The sequence below is a fragment of the Lonchura striata genome, chromosome 20 (genome assembly GCF_046129695.1).
Source record: "Lonchura striata isolate bLonStr1 chromosome 20, bLonStr1.mat, whole genome shotgun sequence".
In the NCBI taxonomy this organism is placed as follows: domain Eukaryota; kingdom Metazoa; phylum Chordata; class Aves; order Passeriformes; family Estrildidae; genus Lonchura; species Lonchura striata.
Window position 1 is genome coordinate 4,100,798 of NC_134622.1, and position 21,015 is coordinate 4,121,812.

Below are 21,015 nucleotides of genomic sequence, written 5' to 3' on the forward strand. Positions count from 1 at the left end.
TCAAGAATCTGCAGCTGGGACATCCTTGCTGCTGGGCCAACCCCAAGGTCATGATTTATTTCTCTGATGGGGATCTCCACTACTAGTAATAGATGCTGTTTGAATACACTGAAGAGGATCACACCCATTGCTGAATAAACCACTAGCAAAAAACTTTCTCTGTACTCTATGCTGATTACAAGTACTTAGTAAGCTTTTCTATACATCTTTTGGGGTGTGAGGGAGAAAGGTCTGAAAAAAATCATCTTAAATTCAGGAGTATTCTCCTTTCAGGATAACAGTACATCTGCATACACATGTATTTAAACATTGCTGATGACACATCAAAAGTTCTGCTATTTCAGCATTGAATTCAGAATTGATTTAACTCTGGATGTATCCTGTGAGCTCAAGTTTCAGATTAGAATAAGAACTGTTCCGATTTTGGGACATGATGGGTTTTAAAAATTTCAGCTCACATGTGCTTGTCCACCTGCCACATATCCCTAGCAATGTTGTTGTGCCTTCAATAAATACTTGTTCTGTGCTTGATAAACCACTGTGAGAAGCTCCTGCCTACGCTAGGGCTGCAGCTCTTTAGAGGAGCTCAAAATGCTCAAAACCACATTTCAATTGATAGCAGAAACATATCACAAAATCTGTCATCAGGCTCTCTGCAACAATTCTTATCATTAGCTGTTTTTATTGTCCTTTGAGTGCTTATCAGCAGCAATTCCATATGTAGAGTGGTAGGATTAATGCTAGCCAGGAAAATGATATCTTATCTAGAAGCTGGAACTTCCTAAGAGCAGAACTACTGTTTAATTTGGCAAGAAATCAAAGCATATCCAGGCTGCTGCACTGACAGGCTGCTATGTCCAACAGTATTTCGCTGTCTCATGTTGGGTTCTGATGAGCACCACAGAAAATGAAATCTACAGACAAGAGTAACAGAGTGAGTTTGAGAATTACAGGAACAAGCAGTTAAAACACCAAAAAAAAAAAAAAAAAAAAAAAAAAAGCCAACTCTCCCCTTCATATGCCATGTAATTGTGGTGATATTTAATTATCTTCTTTAGCTCCAATGGAGGTGGTCAATCCACTGGTGAAGTTAACTCAGCCAGGCACATGAAGGATGCAGAACACTTCCAGTTTTACCTTACATAACAGTTATCCCAGAGCCACTAGGAACTACCACAGCTATTAATAAAAACAATGTGCAAAACAAGACTAAAGCACTTACCATAAAAACTCAGATATGAGACTGCACTTTGCAAAACAGAAACTTCACCCTCCAGAGTTTTAGAGTCTTAGGAGAAACTCATTAAACTCCATCACTGTCAGGCCATAGGCAGAATGAGTTTTACAGGCTGAAGGCAAATGCTCATATGTCAGCCTCAAAATACCAATAACAAGCACTGACAGAAACACAACAATACAAATGCTGTGATGAGTAAGAGGAAGTTACTCCCTCAGAGGAGCATCACTGCTCACACTGAGCTGCAAATATGGTTAGTTATGAGTTCCTGCCTCACACCAATCTTAAATTAGAAACACTTCACAAGGAATCAGGGCCCAGACTGAAGGACAGATGCTCTGTGCACTGAGCTAACACAAACGTCATTAATTATTTGGAGCATAAACAGAGCTGAAAGATGTACCAAGGCCCCCCGTAACTACTGAGGTTGAAAATCAGTACTGATTTCCAAATTCTAATGCTACAGAATCAACAACCCAGCTCTCTGTCAGGGGCTGGTAGCATCTAGGGGTACCAATGAGCTTGGTACCATAACACCTCATCAAAATTATAAATTAAGAAAAAAAAGTCTTGACCCATCTTTACTTAACCTGGAAAAGAACATTTAGAATTATAGAATCTCAGAATGGTTTGGGTTGGAGAAGATCTTAAAGCTCATTTCATTCCACCCTCTGCCATGGGGACACTTTTCAGTAGACAAGATTGCTCCAAGTCCATCCAACCTGCCCTTGAACATTTTCAGGAACAGGACAGCCAGAGCTTCCCTAGTGTGAAAAATGCATATTTTATGATTGGCTTTTTGCAAATGTTACAATGAACATTATATGTGTAATGCTAGAAAATTATGCTGTATTAATTCTCTTAAGTAGTGTGTTAAATGTAGTTTTAGGTTACGACATAATGTTAAAATAGAAACTCTGTGATATAAGATTTGTTACAAGCTCAAGCAAGAAGATGAGATAATCAAGAAATGCTTCACACAGATGTCAGTGAAGGGAGCCCATAAAAAGTTACTGCCTCCTTATCAAAAAAGACATTCTTCCACCTTCTCTCCGTCTGTGTAGAACCAACAGGATTAACGAGAAGAAGTTGACAAAAAACTAGGAAAGCTCTTAATTTGCAAGGAATTTATGCATCATGTGTGAGATATATGAATATGCAACAGGCTATTGCTTTTAAGGTTATTCCTTTGTTCACAAGGCATGCTTTTCGTTACTTATGTCCGAGAGCATCCAAACGTCCATAATTCATTGCTTTTTATTATCTTGTAATTGTCCTAACTCTAAACTTTATTACTCTAATTATATTATTATTTTTATAACCATTTTATTATTATTAAACCTAAAATTTTAAAAACCAAGTGATTGGTGTTTTTCACACCTAGGCAACCTGTATACATTATATATGTTAAATAGAGCCAGAATCATCCCCCAACTATAACATAACTGCTTGCAGTATTTTGCCATTCATCTTCTGTTGTTTTCATTTTGGGGAGGGGAGGAAGGAAATAGAGGCAGATAGAAAAAACAAAGTTTTAGACCCCTGAAATGCAGACATGTTATTGTTGTTACTATTTTAACACGCAGTAGAGGGCAGGAAGCCCAGCGAGTCCAAGCACAAGCCCACCCAGCCGAGCTGCGAGCGGCCTCCCCTCACCAACAGTCCCGGCACGGCCCGGCCATCACGGCACCCCGGGCTGCCGGCTCCCCGCCTCGCTGGGCAGCCACAGCAGGCGGAGGCCAGCTGGAGAGGGCACAGCCAGGCTGGAGAGGGCACAGCCCGGCCGCAGGGTGCTCAGCCCGGCCGCAGAGCGAACATCTCGGCTGCCTTCAGCGGCCCGCCCCGGAGGCGGGCCGGCAACGCCACCCTCCCTCCCTCCCCTCACGGAGGCGGCGGCAACAGGGAGACGGGCCCGGAGCACCAGCTGCGCCACCATGGACGTGGATATGGCGGAAGACGAGAAGGCCGGGCCGTCGGCAGGCGAGAAGCGGGGACCCACCGACCCCGCGGGGGCCGCGCCCGGCGGCGGCAGCGGCCACTACGAGCTGCCATGGTGAGGGGGGACAGCGGGCAGGGAGCGCGGCCGCCATCACCGCCCGGCCGAGGGGCGGGGCGGGGCGAGGGGCGGGCGGTGATTGGTGCAGAGCGGGGAGGGAGGCGGGACTGTGTGGGGCTGAGCCAATGGGGTGAGGGCGGGGCGCTGGTGGCGGGAAGGGTGGGGGGGGTGGCGGCTGAGGGGACCGTGGCGGCTGAGGGGACCCGGCCAGACCCAGACCCATACTCATACCCATACTCATACTCATACCCATACCCATACTCATACGTTCAGAGCTGTTCCCCGGTGCCCGCCGCCGTGCAGGAGCTCAGTCTGGCTCGGAACCGGGGGTCTCTGCCCTGTGACCTGCCCCGTCAGTTGCCAGGGCAGGAATCACTGTATGGTTTGGCTTGGAAGGGACCTTAAAGGCCGTCGCGTTCCAGGCTCCTGCCATGGGCAGGGACAACATGCACTAAACCAGGTTGATGCCAACCCCGACCAACCTGGCCTGGAATAGTTCCAGAAATGAATAGTGAAGAAAACCCCATTGTTTTCCTCTGTAATGCAGAGAAAGCCAGCCCTGCACTGTGCTGACCATGGGGACAACACACAGGATGGCTTCTTACCTCAGACTGAGGCACCGAATTCCTGTTTGAGTTGAGCATTTTTCCCCTCCTTTTGCATTTTTGTACCCCTGGAGGTAAAACCTGTCAGGGTGGCACAGGTTGCCCAGAGCAGCTGTGGCTGCCCCATCCTTGGGAGTGTCCAAGGCCAGGTTGGACCTGGAGCAGCCTGGCCCAGTGGGACGTGTCCCTGCCCATGGCTGCAGTGAGATGGGCTTTGAGGTCCTTTCCAACCCAAACCATTCTGAGTCAGCGATTAGTGCTGTGGAATGCTGTGTGTGTGGCAATGACACCCACCCTGCAGCACTTGCACTGAAATCATGTCCAGCCATCTCTGTCCTGTGCTCTTTTAGCATAATCCTCCTTGTCCATCACTCTAAGGCTCAATTAAAGTGTTATTAGATGTGGTGAAGTGTGTGGAGTTTTACTTTTACAGGGTGGAAAAATACAGACCCATGAAACTGTCTGAAATAGTTGGAAATGAAGATACTGTGAGCAGGTTGGAGGTGTGTAGCTGTTCCTGTATCTTTTTGCAGATTATCTCAATAAAACATATTTTTGTATAGATCCACTATTGTATTTTTACATCCATTCTTGAGCATGTAGAAGAAAGCTTCCTGATTTACTTAAAAAATTACAAGTTGTACATTATATTTTAGTGGTGTGTAAGGAAATATGCCTTCTTCAATTGGGATGTTTAAATTGAACATTTGATACAGTTTAGAGAATTCGTAGCTGTTACAACAATCCTGTTTCAATTAACAAATATCATTTGTATAACAACAGAAAGAAATATAATCGGGTTTTTTTGGAAAAGAAATGTTTGCCATACCAATTCTTCCCTGAAAGTCTCCAAGATTATGTTGGATGGGGCTTGGAGCAACCTGGTCTAGTGGAAGGTGTCCCTGTCCAAGGCAGGGTGTTGGAATGAGATGGATTTTAAGGTCTCTTCCAATTCTAACTATTCCAGGATTCTATAATTCTACAACAAATTAATCTGTGAACACAGTATTTGTTAGCAGAAAGATTATACTGGCAAGTATGTAATTAAAACAGATGCAAAGGAAAGGCAAGAGTACTAAAGACCTGTGGCATTAAGTGCTTTTAAATATTTCCATATTATTCTATAGGCTGATTTCTAACAGTTCAATTTAAAAAACAATGAAAGCAGTGAAGTTCAAAAAATTAAAATAGGAGGGGGAAAAATAAGCTTGTTTCTGATGCTAAAATAGAACAGAATGGAAACTATTTTTTATTGTCTTATATATTTTTTTTATCATTCTTTCTTAGGTCTTTGCAAAAGAGGGGAATGTACCAAATATTATAATTGCTGTGAGTATTGCTGTGTTGTATTTCAGTGTTGGTCCTGGATTTGAAATCTAGCCGGGATGGCCTCCCAGTACAGACTGGCTTTGTGCCTGAGCGTACTGGTGAGGGAGATGTTGGTTGTGTGGTTTTGGAGCAATGTTCTTGGCAGGATAGACAGGGAAACAAATTTAAATCTACCTCAGGTGCCTGCTGCAACACATCCTGTGCTTCTCCCTGCAGCATATCTCCTCTGCTGTGGGCACCATCCTGAGCTCAGGCACAGCTTCCTGGCTGATGTGTTCTCTGAAGTTCCTCCTTTGCAGCCTTTTTCATGACTGAGGAGATTTGTAGAGAGCACTGCTTAGAAAATTTCATTAAACTTACCAGCAATTGTTGCACTGTCACATTTTTAGGGCCCTCCAGGAACAGGTAAAACCACCAGTATCCTGTGTTTGGCTCGTGCTCTGCTTGGTCCTGCATTAAAGGATGCTGTTCTGGAGCTGAATGCCTCAAATGACAGGTGAGAATGAATAAACCTCACCAAATTTTTAATGAGGAAGCAAGTTTCCATTAAACAGAGGCCAATTTGATAGGCTTAATGCTATATATTTATTTTAGTGCATTCTTTCCTAAAAGTTAGGCAATCTTTGGTGTTCACCCATCAACACAGATAGTATTTCTTGATGTTTTATAAACTTTATAGATACTTTAATATGTGAAAATATAAACAGATAGAGTGCAGAATCATAATGGTACTTTTTTTCCTCAAATTTATGTGAGTTACGCTTCCCACTGCATTCATGAGGATTCAAGAATGAAAAGTGAATATGTTGTTTATAGTCAAACTCTTCAGTGCTTAGAGTGAGAGAAATTAGGGTTATAAGGGCAGCTGAGGATTAAAATGTAGAATCAGGGTGTTGGGTGTGTAGAGGACACTGACTGTACTCCAAGGATCAGGCACTAAGGGCTGATTATATTTCCCAAGTTCTGTTCAGACCCATCCTGAAATATTCTGACATTTCCTGGTGGGTTTACACTTTACCTACCCTGGTAGTTTCACTTATAGAAGAACTACAGCATCACAACATTCTTTTTGTAAACAGAGCAAAAAAGTAAAATCCTTTCTTAATAAAAGTAGGTCTTTGAACAGACTCTCTCTAGGAAAGTGTCTGTGTTGTGTTGATATGTTTCATTCTATCCAGCTGCTTTTCTTAAACTCTTCTGAGCTACAACTGGGGCTGTGGGAAGAACTGGCAAAGCAATCTTAAATGCTTCTGCCTTTGTTTATTTATTATCCTTGTGCCAAACATAAGTCATTTTGTGGTGGTACTGCAAGTAAGGTTACTGGCTTTGTGTATATTTATATTGCTACTGTTAAATTATTTTCTTCAAGACCCCCAAAACCAAGGAGTGTTGTTGCTTGAATTCAAATCAGTTGGACAGTCTGGCTTGAAGCGTGGTTCCACAGCAGCTGTGCTGAAACAGCTGAAGGGGCAGGAACAAACAGTGGTAGAACCAGCAGCACTTCAGCTGCTGTGGCTGCTAAAAAAAAATCTATTCTGTATTTTCACTTATCATAAATCAATTGAATTATTTTTCCAGAGGCATTGATGTTGTAAGAAACAAAATCAAAATGTTTGCCCAGCAAAAGGTCACACTTCCAAAAGGTCGGCATAAAATAATCATCCTTGATGAAGCAGACAGGTATGTTGCTTTTACTTGACGTCAGCTCCTGTGTGAAATGTGCTGCATCTCTCCTGTCTGTAGAGCTCCAGTCTTGGACAGTATTGAGTGTTTCTATCAAGCTGTTCAAAATAATTTGTTAGGAAATGAGTATGGATTGAACTGTGATCTTATGGGAGTACTCACAGCAAGAAGAGATCATTGCTTCAAAAGAGATGCTGAATATTGACATGGAATGCTCTGGTTAGGAAACAGAGCAGTTTACTGGAAAGATGCCCCATCCCTGGAACTGTTCAAGGCCAGGTTGGACAGGGCTTGGGGCAACCTGATCTCATGGAAGGTGTCCCTGTCCATGGCAGAGGGTTGGAACTGGATGAGCTTTAAGATCCCTTCCAACCCAAACCACATTGTAATTCTGTGATTCCTTCTCTTTGGACAGAATTTGGCTCATGTAGAGAATTTCACTGGATGAAAAAGGGTCATTCTTCTCCTCCATATTCTTAGCAGTGTTCTTAATGATTTCATTTTGCATGTTATGGACTGCCTGTGTTACAGGGTGGTTTATTCACATGACTAGAAAAGCTGCTTAGTTTATTTATCAAACCAGAATATTACAAAGCACAGCTTAATATCAGTAAACTCTGAAGCTTGTGTGAAAATAGTTCTTAGGCTACACCTGTGAGTGAGGGAAGGGCAAAATCTGCCCTAACTCCTTGTCTCCCCTCAGCATGACAGATGGTGCACAGCAAGCCTTGAGAAGAACAATGGAAATTTATTCCAAAACAACACGCTTTGCACTGGCGTGCAATGCCTCTGACAAAATCATAGGTAAGTGCTACTGCTTCCTGGGTGTCCCTGTCATATGTTCTCCATACTGCTGGCTAACTTCCAAGGCAGCTTCCAGAAATAGCTTGATCCAGCTTGTTGCAAGAAAGCATGGAACTTCTGAAAAATCGAGCCACCTATACTTCAGCAGATAAAAGAGTTTATTTGTGTAGTCAGGGAACCCTCAGAGCAGTCATCTTTGATAGATAGTGCCATATGTGACTGCAGAAGCAGATTTCTCATGCTTTAGGCTTAATCTGCATCCAACTCTTGCACAGTTTAGGATGTTTGATGTATTGAAACTCTTTAGTCATTTCTGAATCATAATCTGAAGTTTGCCTATAGGTGAACACATTGCACCTTAGACTTCTCTTGAAAAAATAATGTGATAAACATCTATATTCAGGAATCCAGGAGAACAGAGGAAGCTGAGCTTTATATATTATATATATTATATATATTATATATAATATTTATATATTTCCACACATCTGAGCAAACTCCATTAGCATGTTTGAGCTCAAGGGAAGAACTGTAACAATTGTATGTGCTTAAGGAGAGGCTGTGTTCTGCTTGGAGCTTACATGTCCCTTTTTCTTTAAAAGGCATAAAAATTGTTGGAAACTGAAATGAAGATGTGTGTTTGGTTGTGGGTTTTTTTGAGAAAAAGAGAGAGAAGCTAATTACACATCTCTGTCCTCAGAACCTATTCAGTCTCGCTGTGCAGTGCTGCGTTACACCAAGCTGACAGATGCACAAATACTTGCCAGGCTACTGAAAATTGTGGAGAAAGAAGATGTAGCATATACAGACGATGGACTAGAAGCCATTATCTTCACAGCCCAAGGTGATATGAGACAGGTAAAAGGAGAAAGGCAATAAAACAAAGGCTTCTGGTTAAAGCAAAAAAACCTTTTGAATTGCAGCTCTCAAGGATTTCTCTCTGGAGAGGTAAAGCAAAGGAGGATATGACTTGTGGCCCAAAAGTAACTGAACTATTTGATTTTGTGAGGGTTTAAAATGCTCCTTAAAACTGAGTTGGTGGGAAATGGATACCAAATTTGTTTGAGGAAATAAAGTCAGCATAAATTTGTGATTTTTTTTCCTGTTGTTTAATGGAAAACTGCTTATTTGGCATCATTTCCTGAAGTGCATTTCATCCTGAGGAGGGGGTGAGAAGTAGAGCACTCCAGAAAATAAATTAATCTTATTTTTTCTTTTACAGGCATTAAACAACTTACAGTCCACATACTCTGGATTTGGCTTTATAAACAGTGAAAATGTCTTTAAGGTCAGTAATGGCTGAAAACGGTTTTGCCAGAAGTTTAGCCCTGTGGCTGTGTGAGATTCCATTGGACACATAAGCCTTTCTGCTAGTTTGCAGACAGCCCTGTGTATGTAGCAGTTACAGTATTAGATTTTAAGTAGCCCATGTGCATTTTGAAAAGACATCCCTAGTGTCATGTCTGAGACCTTCACAGCTCTCTCAAAGCACATAAATCCAATAACTACAGGGAAATTTCAGTGATAACTTGGGAATCTATTGCTTTCTTATTTCATGCTGTTGGGTCTGCCATATAGAAGAAGAACTACAGAATCACAATATAGAAGAATCTGAAAAGTCAGATTATTTAAAATTTAGTCTGTATTATGGAATATTTCTGATTCAGTACTTCAGCTCCACAGAAACTTGGTGAAAATACCAGAAGTTTAATGCAAAGTCTTCTGATATTTAAAGTGTAATATTTCTCTTGGATACAGGTATGTGATGAGCCTCATCCTCTGCTGGTGAAGGAAATGATACAACACTGCATAAATGCAAATATTGATGAAGCATACAAGGTTAGTTTTCATGTCTTGTCTTCAGTATAGTCAGGCATTACTTCTCTACAAAATTTTTTGTTTGCTTTGAGGAATTCACAACATGTGTTGTTTTTTAAGATAAGGGCAATACCATGTAGATGAGTTGATAAACTAAATCCCTTTTGGGCAGGAGTTTGTTCAGATAAATAAGCTGAAAAGCAAAAAAAGGAAGTTGTAGTGAAATTAATTGCTAGATGATTGAGGTTAAATCAGCTGGTAAATAGTACATTCAATTTCAGTAATTATATACAGCTGTTCCAGAAGTGAATATCCTTGACACAATTGGCAGATAAATGGGGGATTATTCTTGCCTGCACAGATTCTTGCCCACCTGTGGCGCCTTGGATACTCTCCAGAAGATGTCATTGGCAATATCTTCCGTGTGTGTAAGACCTTTCAAATGCCAGAATATCTGAAACTGGAATTTATCAAGGTTAGTACTAACTCAGCTCCTGATGGGGCCTTATGGGCCTTTTTAAGAGGAGGATGTGATCAGGGGCAGCCTCAGGGGTTTCTGTTTAAAATATGTTGTATATTAGAACAAAGAAAGTGCTTTTTGACTCGTTACTACTTTATTTCCCACTGCATCATCAGTTTGTCAGTGAGAAGTCACCTGAAGTTTAGCATCTCAACACCCACAGAAGTGCCAGAAGTCACTTTAGTGATCAGCTAAAATTAATAGCAGATGTAGTGCTGAATTTATTAGTTATTTCAAAGCCTCAACTCCTTGAAAATGTTTTTCAAGTGCATGCTTGATTCTAGTCCAAAAGATAGTGAAATATTAAATTAACAGAGAGTTAACAAACAGCTGGTGATAAGGATTACTCATATGACCTCATATGCAGCTACCTTGCTTCTTATAAATGAAGTTGGGAAATACAGGCTTTGATTTTAAAAAGAAAAGGCATTTTAGTTGGTTTATAGGAGTAGATACGTTCTCTGAAGTACAAGTGACTCAAAGCTGGTCTTTTAGCAGTAAGGGGTATGTTCTGTTTGGTCATTAGTAAAATATACACAGACTGGGGGAGTAAACAGGAGGCTTGACAATGTCTCTGTCCCCAGGAAATTGGGTACACCCACATGAAGATAGCAGAAGGTGTGAACTCCCTGTTACAAATGGCTGGGCTGCTGGCCCGGCTGTGCCAGAAGACTGCAGCCCCTGCAGCCAGCTAGGCACCTCCTCGAGCCTTTGGGGAGGGAGCCAGGTTTTGTTGTGAAAATCTTTCATACTTTTTTATTTAGACCAATAAAGCTCTAAAATTTACTTTAACCCACAAAATTGTATGTGTTTTATAAGCAGGATCTAAGAGAGGACTGTGACAGTCCAGAGCAATTGAGGTCTGTCCATCAAAACTGCTTATGTCCATGGTATTGAGACCTAAGCAGAAGAAACAAAAATTAATCCTGTTGTTAGGGATTACACTTCAAGCCTGGTCATAAGTGATCTTTCCAAGACCAAGAAGGAATTTTTTTTGCACAAAATACAGCACTTATTGAAGTTATAATTAAGACACATTGAGCAAGTGCTGCTTTTCCCTGTGGATAGGGAAGGTATTTTCACCAAACATACAGAAAAAATATTACACGTGTCTTAATGGTGCCACTATATTTTGGATATTTCTTTTGTAGTCTTTAAAAAGCTTTACTAAATTCTGGGATGCTCTGCATTTGAGTTCCTTTTCCTGTCCCTGCTTGTCCAGATTAGGTAATGTCATAGTTTCAGCCTGCCAAAAAGCTACACATTCATGTTTGTCTCCAGTTTTGGAAACACCTTGCCAGTGTAGATGGGCAATTAAGTGTGAAATGCAGAGAAAGTAAATATAAATTGAATTTGCCCACCTAGTATGAGATGTGAGACTTGTGTCTCCAAACAGATACATCTTACTATAATTCACAGAATCACAAGGTTGGAAGAGACCTTTAAGATCATCAAGTCTAACCCATGCCCCAAATAAAACAATGGCACTGAGTGCCATATCCATCTTTTTTTGAACACATCCAGAGACAGCGACTCCACTACCTTCCCAGGCAGCCATTCCAGAACTTTATCACCTTTTCTGTAAAAAACTTTTTCCTGATGCTCAGCCTCAATTTCCCTTGGTGCAGCTTGAGATGTGTGCTCTGGTTCTGTCAGTGCTGCCTGGAGAAAGAGCCCAGCCCCACCTGAGCACAGCCACCTTTCAGGAGTTGTAGAGGGTGATAAGGTCACCCCTGGGTCTCCTTTTCTCCAGGCTGAGCACCCCCAGCTCCCTCAGCCGTTCCTCACAGGGTTTGTGATCCCAGCCCCTCTCCAGTCCCGTTGACTCCTCTGGATGTGCTTGAGCCTCTCAACGTCCTTCCCAAATTGAGGGGCCAGAGCTGGACCCAGCACTCGAGGTGGGACCTCAGCAGTGCCAAGGTCAGGGGCAGAATGAGCTCCCTGCTCCTGCTGGCCACACCATTCCTGATCCAGGCCAAGATGCCATTGGCCTTTTGGCCACCAGGGCACACTGCTGGCTCATGTTCAGCCGGCTGTTGGCCAGTGCCCCCAGGTCCCTTTCTGCCTGGCACTGTCCAGCCACACTGTCCCCAGCCTAGAGTCTTGCAGGGGGTTATTGCGGCCAGAGTGCGAGACCTGGCATTTGGATTTATTAAATTTCATCTTACTGGACTCTGCCCATCCATCCAGCTGTTCCAGGTCTCTCTGCAGAGCTCTCCTACCTTACCTACTTGCTCAGCTTGGTGTCATCTGCAAATTTACTAATGAAAGACTCAATCCCCTCATCCATGTCATCAGTAAAAATATTGAACAGGACTGGCCTTAGCACAGAGCCCTGAGGGACACCAGTGGTGCCTGGCTGCCAGCTGGATGCAGCACCGCTCACCACCGCTCTCTGGGCCGGCCACCCAGCCAGTTCCTAACCCAACAAAGAGTGCTCCTGTCCCTGCTGTGGGCTGCAGCTTTTCCAGGGAATGCTGTGGGACACAGTGTCAAAGGCCTTGCAATTAAGCATGGTCTGGTTACAGCAGTTGCACAAAAGAGTGAAGAGGCACAAGCTGCTGGTGCTTGCACTCCACTCTGCCCATTTTGTTGATGATTTCCACCCCAAGTGTTTGGTTCCCCACTGCAGCAGTCTTGGTGCCAAATGGATGTTACCTGGCAGCACCACTTGGCTCCAGCCTGGGGACTGGTCCAGCACTGAGGCCGGGGCTGGGCACACCCCTCCATTCTCTGACAAGCCAAAGGGGTCACAAGTTTCAGCAGCAAGAGACGGTGGCATCATGACTTTCCCCTCAAGTCTTCCTGCAGCTCCTCTGGCAGAGCCTGCAGACATTTGTGATTCAATGTGCAGGAGAGCAAGGAAGTTGGCAGCTGAAGTGCAGGGAATGCAGCAAACAGCACTTGGAATAATGGATGTAATGCTCAAAGTACATTCTTCACTGGATACGTATTGAACTTGGGCTTTGGTTCCCACCCAAAGTTACTATCAACCCAAACTATTAAATACACAACTAATAGTTTAGTACGGTGGCTTGAGCTGCTGAGTTCTCTACAGACACAGCACCACAAGTTTTGTCCCCAAAAATTTAAATAAGGTTAAGTTTCCTTTGACTGCACATCACAGCCAGCCTACTCTGTCTTTGCTTTCTCATTAAATGTGTTCATTGGAATGGGGAAGGGAGAGGTGTTGCCATGGATGTTTCATAAACCAGAAAACACCATATTTGGATGACTCAAGGCCAGTCCTTAACCTTGTGGGAAGTGCCTGCCCACAGTGGTGGTGCCAGTGGACAGGTGAGGAACATGAAGGGTCATGGTTCCTGTTCCTGCCTGGTTTCAGAGGGTTTCTTCTCAGCTGTATTCAGTAGCTGCATTTCACAGCTCCAGTTTGGAGCAGACTCTCCTCTGGGCTAATCCTTTCCAGCTCTGCAGGGACATAATCACACTCACTTTTCCTAAGGTGAGGGCTAGTGTTGATCCCAGAGGCCACCAACACCTCCTGCTCTCCACAGGTGTTCGTTCACCCTCTGAGTTCAGAGCTTCTGTTTTCCAGCACTTGGCACAGACTCCCCAGCTCCATTTTCAGAGCTGCACCAGCCAGAACTACTTCTCTAAAGCACCTTAAATTGAAAACAGGAAGTGAATTTCTCACTTAACTGCCTACCTAAAGTGGGGAGAGGTGGACCCAGGGGAGATATAAGTCTCCTTGCATTAGGTTCAAACAACAGTGTCTAGCAATTCTGGCTGAGCACCAGAAACCCTTGCACACCTAAAGCCAGTCCCAAAAGGACAGCGTGTCAGTGAACACACACATCTGTACTTACTCATTGCAGAGAAAAGGAGTGAGGTTGTTCAGAGCAAGACTAATAACAAACATTATTGATGAGAGTTCCTGAAACAGTCCCTGGATACCTTCCAGTGTAATGAGATGACTGGCTGAGAAGTGCTCCAGAAGCTTTACAAAGGATTTACGCCTCACTACAGCTGACTGCTCTGGAGAGCTGCAAACAAGGATTTGCTCAGACCCCACTAAGAGAAGGGAAGATTCTCCACATCCAGTTCTGCCCTGCCTGCTCTGGCTCCACAACTTTCAAACTCAGTGGAGGAACCTTGTACCAAGAAAATCTAACTGGTGCAATCTGCCTCCCTGCTTAGTGAGGAGAACAATAAATCTTGTATTTTCATGTTTTGACCATGCACTGACCTAATGCCTAGAAGTTTCTGGAAGGTCTCCAGCTGGATCTGTTGCTGTGTGCCAAGGATCTGTCACTGTTGGTAATCTCCCATTCATGAATGGCTCATTTGGTTGGGAGATGAATCACCAGTGGGTAACATCACCAGACATCACCAACGAGCTCACCCTTGCAGTGAACAATCTAGACTGCATCACTTCATGGAAAGAGGAAGCTTCTTCAGGTGCTGAGGATGAATCCCAACAGCCTCATAGCCCTGTGAGGTCCAGACACAATTTCAGTGACAAAAGCACCCTTTGCCTGCCTGGGAGCCTGTGCAGAGCCAGCACAGTCACTGTCTGTGCTGCTGGCTCATGGGTACCCTGCTGCCATGCACTGCAGACTTTTTGCAGAGCATTTGACCATCAGGAAACCTAAGGGTGTGAGGAGAAGCTGGGCTGGGGTGAGCAGAAAACTAGGCTGTAACTCCTTGCCTGTGTGCATCCCTGAAGTGCACTAGATTTCCTCTGTTGTAAAAGTCCTGTGGAAACTTGTAGCATTTGTTGGAACCACTAGTAAATCTTCTCCTGAGGCAAACTCCAACCCACCCACCATTTCAGCTACACCAGTGGTGGGCACCTGTGGTCTCTCTTGGTGGTTCTGCTAAAATTAGAGCCAAGTCATTTGCAGCAGGAAGCACCTGACATCTCTTCTCCCACACCACAGCTCTCTAACCCTTAGCTCCCCTTCTCTGCTCACTCACCATGAGTGTGGGCTGTGCTCTTTCCTGAAACAGTTTTCTGATCTGATTTTGAGGAGGAAGGCTTTTAATGCATTTTTTCCCCATAAGATCCTGCACATCACTCCATGTCACCTCATGTCCTCCCATTTCTATGTCACCTGATCATGCAGACATCTATCATATCAAACCATAGCAAAACACCCCATTTTCTTTGGAAGCTTTTCAGTTTTAATAAGTGTTCCAGAAGTGTCAGATCTGTACATCAGGGCTCAGGAGATAGGGATTCTGTTTCTGGGAAGATGTTCCAACAGCCATTTGAGGGACTGGTACAGTTTCTGAGGCTGGTGGCTGCGGATCTGACTCTCACAGTTTCTGCTGTTCTTTGTATCATTTTAAAAACAGATACTGAAACATGAGGAAAACTGCCATAGACCAACACTGTGAATTACATGCCCATGGATAAGGCAGGCATTTAATCCTCTTTAGCTTTTGTCAACAGGTTGGAATCTCATTCAGCTCCAGACAACCACTGCTGTTATAAACACCACCTCTGCCTCGCCAGTTCCTCTCACGTAGGAAACTGCTTCTATAGGAGAGCACAGGAACTAAATCAGAATGTAATCCCTATGGTTTAATACCTTCGTGCATGAGTCACCCTGACAAATTAAGTAGCTGGCTGCATTACTGCTCAGCAAGTTAAGGATTCGTTTCATGCCTGACTGGAGAAAACATTGCCCAGACTGGCCATCTTCGAGTGGACATGCAGGAAAATGAGATTGGGATGAGGAGCCTGGGGCTTGCCCATGGTCACTGGGGGCAGAGTGCTCTCTCCAGTTGCTGGTTTGCAGTTGGACTTCTGTGGGCCTTCAAGCAGTGCAGTTCTTTCAGTAACACCCCTTCTATGTCACTGCAGGCACAGTTTGGAGAAGAGATTTCACTGAGGGATGGAAATCTCCTCTCTCCCTGTGTGCATGTTCACTGGGTGCACTCTTACAGCTCAGCAGAAGATTTCTTCAGTCTTTATGCAGAATACTTGAAATAAGAGGAGAAAAAACAGTGAGTCCATTGACTTTTCATCCCTGCTTTCAATTTAACTCTGCTGCCTGCTACATTTTCTTTCCAGAGACAAACAGTGACATACCCCAGTTGTGCTCCTGGAGGATAATCCCTGATCAGAGCAGGAGGCACAGGGGCACCAGGAGCCCATTTCTCAGTTCAGCCTCCCTTGGTGGAGAACTTCTGCTGGCATTTGTTGGTTGGACATTGAGATTTCAGAATATTACTCTGCTAGCAAAGGCTACAACAGAGGCATAATTATAACGGCAAAAAGATGCCTGGCAGCAAGATATGCTCAGGTTTCTCAGGCTGGGTTCTTCCACATCCAGCTACATCCAGCAGAAGCAAATGCCCTAGTGTGCAGAATAGGATGACTGTGCTTTGCATGGTGGGGATAAATCTTAAGTATTCTGCATGGCTTCAGAAAGATCCAGTTTTGGGAGTCTGCCCACTGCTGGTTCTTACACTCTGGGGATATAAAGCCCTATAAAACTAGAGCAGCTGGCACATGGCATAAGGACAATCCCAATGAGCCTCCATAGGTGCTCAAAAGGGTAAAAACCCAACCAGGAGAGCAATACTGGTCCCTAGTCCAGTGTGGAGCAGGGTGTCCAGCACTGACCAGCACATCATTCACTGTCCCTCAGTGTCATACAACCTTCCTGCAGCTCTCTGCAGTTTTTTTACTTTATCTACCTTGAGTAATTCTTTATCAGCAACATCAGGCTGGTGGTGATAATGGGGCAGGATGTGTGGTCTTAGCACAGCAGGCAGGGCTCAGCTGAGGGAATCCCTGCCCAGAGCAGGGGCTCTGGGTGTCCCTGTCCACAGCATGGAGCAGTGCTGGCTCCAGCTGCTCCAGAGCACTTTGGAGTTCTTGTGCCTGTTGGAGGAGGGCAGCGCTGGAGCTGGGACATGGACTTGGACAAATTTGTCTCCATGATCCGTGTTAGTCAGCTTGGCACCAGCCAGAGATGAGGCACTGCACAGGGTGGGCTCCTCACACTCCTCCATGCCCATGTGGGCTGCTGTGCTGGTGCTGCCAGCAAGGGCAGAGCTCCAGCTGAACTCCCTTTGGCATAAACCAAATCTTCCCACCCGAAATAAACACCATAAACCAAATCCTTCCACCCTACCTTAACACACCAACCATTTACTCTGTTTCTACCTTTGCTCTGACAGCAGGACCTGTGTTGATGTAGTCTGGCTCATCATCCAGGCTTTCTGTCACCGGGGCTGTGGGTGAGGGTGGGAAGCACTTATCAGTGAGAGGTGTAAAAACACGATGTAAAAACACACAGACCACTGACACACCGTGTGTCCTGCCAATCTTTAGCCTTTGCTGCTGACATGTTTTTGTGCCTGGGCTAAGAAAACTCAGATCAGTGTCAAGATCTCCTTGAAGAGGCTTCAAAATGATCACAGCAAATTTGAAAACACTCTGGGCAGCTCTTCAGAGCCAAAAAGCATTTTATCTAGAGAGTAGGCAAACAGGAATCACTTTTCTTAGACAACTTTCACACCAGAGACACAAAGCTCTTAAATATATGTGTACATTCCCCACTGTCCCCCAGGCCAGAACTCCCCTCATGCTTCACAGGAAGCCACATGTTAAATTCAAGTGTGGTTAAAAGGTCAGCTTGAGAAATAGGGCCCCTGACTACAGCAGGAGAGTCAAGGGCTGGCCCACGGGGTGTGTGCACACAGTTCTGTGGCACAGGGGATTACACAGCTGTGCTTGCTCTGGGGCAACCTCAAGTGTAAGAGGATATAAGACCTAAAGAGCAACATTTTTCTGTAGCATCCCATGGTCAGGGTTTAGGCACAGCCACCCAAAGGTGCCTTTTTGAGTACGACAGACACCACATCCCAACAGAGCAGCATTCAGTTACAGGAGTGTGCTACAATTTGCACATTGCCTTGGATATTTATCATGGACAATTGGGGAAGAAACATAACTCAAGACACGGGTGATGGCTGCATTGCCCTTGCATGGTTTATACTGGCCTAGTGCTCCAGGCCAGTAAGCCCCAAAGAGCAAATAACAGCTGAGGACGTACCTTGCCCTTGCTGGAGTTTCCATGTGAGTATTGTCATGCTGTTCTCATAGTCTGCAGCCTCATCTGTGACAAGGAAGAGTTTGGACAGGACGATACTGAGCAGCAAATGGACTAAAGAGGGGCCTTTGTGAACCCCCTCCCAGCACTGCCCCCGGCTGCGCCGTGCCCATGGCTGAGCTTCCAGCCAGCCCAGATCTGCTGATGCTGCCCCATCATCCCTCCAGCCCTGGCCACGTGCCTGGGTATCTGCAGGCACAGATGGGGATCAGACAGGTCCCTGCTGCTCCTGCCTCCTCTAATCACTCTGCACAAAGCCAAGCACGAGCAGGGTAGGCTCCAGCAGTGCAGAAAGTGTGTGTTAGATCACAGAAAGAAACAAAACTCACTTCCTATTTTGATTGCAACACCCCAGGACTGATGCTGGAAGCCCTGAAGAAACACTGTGGTCCAGTGTCATCCTCCAGAAACTTCCCGGCTTCAGCCTTCTTGTGCTGGATTTGGTGAGAAACCTGAGCTAGGGGCTAGAACCTAGAACCATCCTGGCCAAAACAACACTAAAAACCTAAATATGCAGACCTCAAAGCTCCTGAATTGCTGCAGAAACCACCAAGTCAAAAGCATCAGGGTGGAGGTATCACCAGGTGCATTTTCCTGCAGAAAGGGGAAATGTTCCAGGCCTGCTCTGTGCCTGCAGCAGCCCCTGTGTGCCACAGAGCTGGTAGGAAGAGCTGAGCTGTGAACAAGCAGGTTTCTCTTGGCTAAGCAGGTCACCTCCTTCTCTGCACTTTGTGTGACACACATGACCCGTGACAGCAGCACACTTACCTGGATCAGAACCCTGAGACACTCCAATGATGACATTTTCATAGGAATAGGAATCCTCGTCTTTCTCTGATGCAAAGAAGAAAGAGGAGTGACAAAGGACCTATGGAAATGTAAGTGACCTGGGAAGATCCCTCAGCACCTGCAGGAGGGGTCTGTTTCCCACAATTAAATATAGATTAGCTAAAAAATGGTTAGTCTTTGTGACAGCCTGTGGTGACCAAGGGATGGAGTTGGGTGGTCACTCCCACAGGAGCACAGTCACCAATGATTTTGGGCTGTGCTGTTTATGGGCAACAGATGGACTGATAGGGGCTTGGATATCCCTCAAATCCCACAGCTACACCCATATGCTACAGATATTAATGCTACCCATGCCACCCATGGTGCACATATTAATGAATGTGTCCCCTGGACCCACACTTCCTTCAGGCCATGCACAGTGATGCACAGACCTCAGCAAGAACAGTCTCACGAGCTCCCTGGAGCCACAGGACAGCCAGGCTGGATGAAGGAACCCACCTGGCTTGTCTGGAGATCTACCACAGGGTGGTCTGAAGAGCCTGGTGCAATTGTAGTAGTGATCCAGAGACATGGGCTCCCTGTGAGGAGAGCAGCACTGTCAGCTCCTCCTGCCCAGCACAGGCTTCCCAGGCTGAGCTGTGGGAGCACCAGGACAGCACTGGGACCAGTATGGCTCCACTGGACCGTGCTGGCAGCAGCACAGGGTACTTACACATAGGCAGTATCTTCTTGCAGGCAGTTCTCTGCAGGAACAAGGGTTTGCTGTCAGCACCCCACCAAGGCATCAACCTGAACAGCCATCCCTGGGCACAGCTGGACACCCCCAGCACAACCACAGCTGACATCCCCAGCAGCCACAAAGCCCTGGCACAGCCCCAGAGCCTGTCCACAGCTGAGCCAGGTGGCTGGAGCACAGGGAGGTAGCCCTGATCCATCCCAGGTCCTGGGAAAACCCCGGCTCACAGCTTCTCAGGGACACATCCTGCCAGCTGGCAGGAGATGGGGAATATGCTCCCTGGCTTGGGAAAGGAGAGCACAGCCCCACACACCAATAATCCTCTTAGGGCAAACACCAGCTCACACTGCCCGGGAGGGAGCATCCGTCCCCCTCCGCTCTGCCCATTAATCAGATCAGTGTGTGTCTTACAAAGCAATCTCTAAATTGACTGAGCCAGAGCTCTGCCAGCTGCAGTGCTGGCTGCCTGCGTGCTCCCTGCCAGCTCCCATCCCCTGGGACCTCCCATCCCCTGGGCAGCCTTCCTTCCCACACCCCGAGGCATAAGGCTGCAGCATTTACCTGCCAGGAAATTCTGGTACCTGGCCTCGTCCCTGCTCCCTGGGGACAAGAGAGGGGCACATTACACGTGAACTCAAGCTGAGTGATGGGAGCAGTTTGACAATGGAGGGAGGCACCAAGTATTTCAGCACCAGCAGCTCTACCCCTGCTCAGCTCTGAGGTCAGGCTGCAGGGATGGACACTGCAGGGTGCAGGAGTTGGGACAGCCAGGGGTGATATTTTAAACAATCTGTGCCAGGACTGGTCAGCCACAGCAGGATGAGCACTGGGTTTTAAACTCAGACCCAGGACAGACACAAATTAAGATGGATGAGGACCTGCTGGAGCAAGTCCAGAGGAGAGCACAAAGATGCTCCAAGGGCTGAGCCCCTCTGCTCTGGAGACAGATGGGAAAGCTGGGGTTGTTCAGCCTGAAAAAGAGAAAGCTCTGGGGAGACCTTAGAGCCCCTTCTAAAGGGGAGAGGGACTTTGGACAAGGGCTGGGAGTGGCAGGACAAGAGGGTGTGGCTTCCCACTGACAGAGGACTCGGTTAGGTGGGATACTGGGGAGAGGTTTTTCCCCTGTGAGGGTGGGGAGGCCCTGGCTCAGGCTGCCCAGAGCAGCTGTGGCTGCCCCATCCCTGCAAGTGTCCAGTGCCAGGTTGGATGGGGCTTGGAGCAGCCTGGGATAGTGGAAGGTGTCCTGCCCATGGAAGGGGATTGGAAGGAGATGTGGTTGGTTCATTGTATCTGTGCCTCTCCCAGAAGCTGCTCACCATATCCAGTGTGATGGGAAGCACTGAGCTCC

At 45.8% G+C, this 21,015-nt stretch overlaps 1 protein-coding gene, 1 long non-coding RNA gene and 1 other non-coding gene across 3 annotated transcripts; 1 reads left to right on the forward strand and 2 right to left on the reverse strand.

The window, feature by feature from the left end:
- Positions 1-3,117: 3,117 nt before the first annotated feature.
- RFC2 (replication factor C subunit 2) lies at positions 3,118-10,853 on the forward strand. Its single transcript, XM_021551043.2, has 11 exons — positions 3,118-3,290; positions 4,332-4,401; positions 5,186-5,227; positions 5,617-5,723; positions 6,806-6,907; positions 7,614-7,714; positions 8,415-8,572; positions 8,937-9,002; positions 9,473-9,553; positions 9,894-10,007; positions 10,637-10,853. The coding sequence occupies exons 1-11, from the start codon at positions 3,172-3,174 to the stop codon at positions 10,745-10,747; spliced, it is 1,071 nt and encodes a 356-aa protein (XP_021406718.2). The 5' UTR covers positions 3,118-3,171; the 3' UTR covers positions 10,748-10,853.
- Positions 10,854-15,410: 4,557 nt separating this feature from the next.
- Positions 15,411-17,313, reverse strand: LOC144247256 (uncharacterized). The gene is made up of 2 exons (XR_013340992.1): positions 17,194-17,313; positions 15,411-16,001 (listed from the first exon to the last, which is right to left on the reverse strand). It is a non-coding gene; the product is annotated as an uncharacterized LOC144247256 (long non-coding RNA).
- Positions 17,314-19,390: 2,077 nt separating this feature from the next.
- LOC110482067 (uncharacterized) lies at positions 19,391-21,015 on the reverse strand. The gene is made up of 4 exons (XR_013340993.1): positions 20,984-21,015; positions 20,229-20,267; positions 19,644-19,674; positions 19,391-19,509 (listed from the first exon to the last, which is right to left on the reverse strand). It is a non-coding gene; the product is annotated as an uncharacterized LOC110482067 (transcript).